This window comes from Morone saxatilis, unplaced genomic scaffold, assembly GCF_004916995.1.
Source record: "Morone saxatilis isolate NCDOM2014 unplaced genomic scaffold, NCSU_SB_2.0 Contig16, whole genome shotgun sequence".
NCBI lineage: Eukaryota > Metazoa > Chordata > Actinopteri > Moronidae > Morone > Morone saxatilis.
Genome location: NW_023339718.1, coordinates 15,783,228 through 15,785,252, shown reverse-complemented (window position 1 = coordinate 15,785,252; position 2,025 = coordinate 15,783,228). Strand labels below are relative to the sequence as shown.

Genomic DNA, 2,025 nt, shown 5'->3' with positions numbered 1-2,025 from the left:
ATGTTACTTTGAGTTTTTGGTCTTTGACTGTGTCACTGTTTACATGCAGATCTTCTCTGATATTAGATTTGTGTTGTAATAAACATATACGTTCAAGTAAGGACAACTGTGGCTCATTGAGGTTATTATTTTATTCATCTTCTTATTCATTCATCTTTTATTCAAGTGAAGACAAAGTCAAGGTTTTTTCCACATCAGCTGTGTTATTGCCACTTTTACTCCAGTGTTAAGTTCTTTCACCACTGCTAATATGTCTTGAATAAGTCTTGAAAAGACCCCAATAAATGTAGAAAGAGAATAACATTACAACTTGAAATTAAGCAATACAGAGATACTGTACAACACTAATTGAAAGCAGAGAGAAGAGCTAACTCACTTCCACTGCCAGAAAGTAACAGTGAGACATCCAGCAGAGTAAACAATATATAGTTCGCAAGAAGGAATAAATTAAGTTGAAATTTGGGTAGAAAAAATGGATTTAAGTTTTTAGTATAAAAAAACTAAAATAATGTTCTTTACAAGAAAGAAGATTATAAAAATATACTAATTTTGTAATGCAAATCATTTACAAAAGCTCAACTCAGGATCAACTAAAGATTCAGAGCCAAAACCAAAGAAAAAACATCCCAAAAGCAAAAGTCACACCAGCAATGAATAGAACTGGGAGACTGACTATAATACTCACACAGGTAAAAGGTCTTACACATGTGACACTTGTGGCAAAAGCTACATAATTACAAACTGACACTTTTTGTAGAATCAACTGAATAATAACATCACCGTAAATGATAAAACTCCACAGCAACTGCTGCCCACACACACAAACACACACACAGACCTATTGAAGCAAAGAAGAGACACTGCAGTGAAGTCACTTTCAGGTTGGTTATTTGACACACATGTAACTGATTGATTGAGGTTAGTGCAAATATGTTTTCGATGAAAATTGATACATAAAATTGTAAATACATATATTTGGGAAGATCCATAATTAATTTTATTTAGATGCATATATTTGTGTGAATTGAAAAAAACATATTTTGTGGGGAGCAGCTCAGTCTGTACTCACTGTACGAGTGAAAGGGAATTCTTTTTTGTAAATAAGAAAGACATTTATAAATCATTCTGGTGCACCATTGTAATCTGATTCCATAAATAACAAATCCACTGGCACTTTAAAAAAATTTTAATGCTTTAATCCAACAACAATCCGTCATCCACATTACACCATCAGTATAACAGCCACTACTGTGCACTTCCCAAAATACAGAAGACTGATTGTTCTGAGAAACGCTGATGTTCAAACGTACTGTAATGTATGAAAATACAAAGCTGAAACCTTGTGTGAGTTCATGTGGACCAACAAGCCAATAATACCTGCATGGATTCTTCATTCAATGTTTATTGTCTGACTGAATCTTTTCCCATGTTTTGCAAGAATATGGATTTATATAGATGCTCTGGTGTGTTTAACTTTAAAGTTAACTTAAAGTTCTCCCATGTGACGTTTTAAAGACGCGTTACAGTGAATCTAACACAGTAAAATCATACACTGTTAGCGTGATTATTGCTGTTTCTGATATCTCGTGTGTAGTCTTAGATCGGCCTTTTCATGTCATACATCGATGCTGTTCTTTCAAATGAACTGGCATCAACTAGCACCAATTCTTAATTCTTCAGGTTTCTTTGTTTACTGTACAATGATTCTGCACTTTAAGTTATGTTATATTTTAGTAATGTTTTAATTTTATATTTAAACTTTATTCTCTTCTTCTATTTGTGTGTTGTCTAAAGGGGAGTTGGGCAAAGTAAGTTTTTCATTGTACGTATAAACCACTGTGTTTCTTACTGTACATATGACAATAAACCTCTTGAATCTTGAATTCTGATAATCAGTTAAGTCATTTATCAAACAAAAAACCTTGGCTTTTAACCTGTTGGTGAGACACATGAATGAGCTACTGCATAAAATAGCAAAAAGAAGGCATGTTCGTATTTAATAAGACTTCTTACAGTATTCTGTAA

General features: G+C 32.9%; 1 protein-coding gene across 1 annotated transcript in view; it reads left to right on the top strand.

Annotated features, from left to right (window-relative positions):
* The window catches only part of LOC118325555 (zinc finger protein 271-like), a 17,902-nt gene that overhangs the window by 1,571 nt on the left and 14,306 nt on the right, over window positions 1–2,025 (top strand). The window contains exon 3 of the mRNA XM_035658271.1: window positions 1,795–1,808. Coding sequence (XP_035514164.1) covers window positions 1,795–1,808 — 14 coding nt within the window. The remainder of the gene's footprint in view (window positions 1–1,794; window positions 1,809–2,025) is intronic.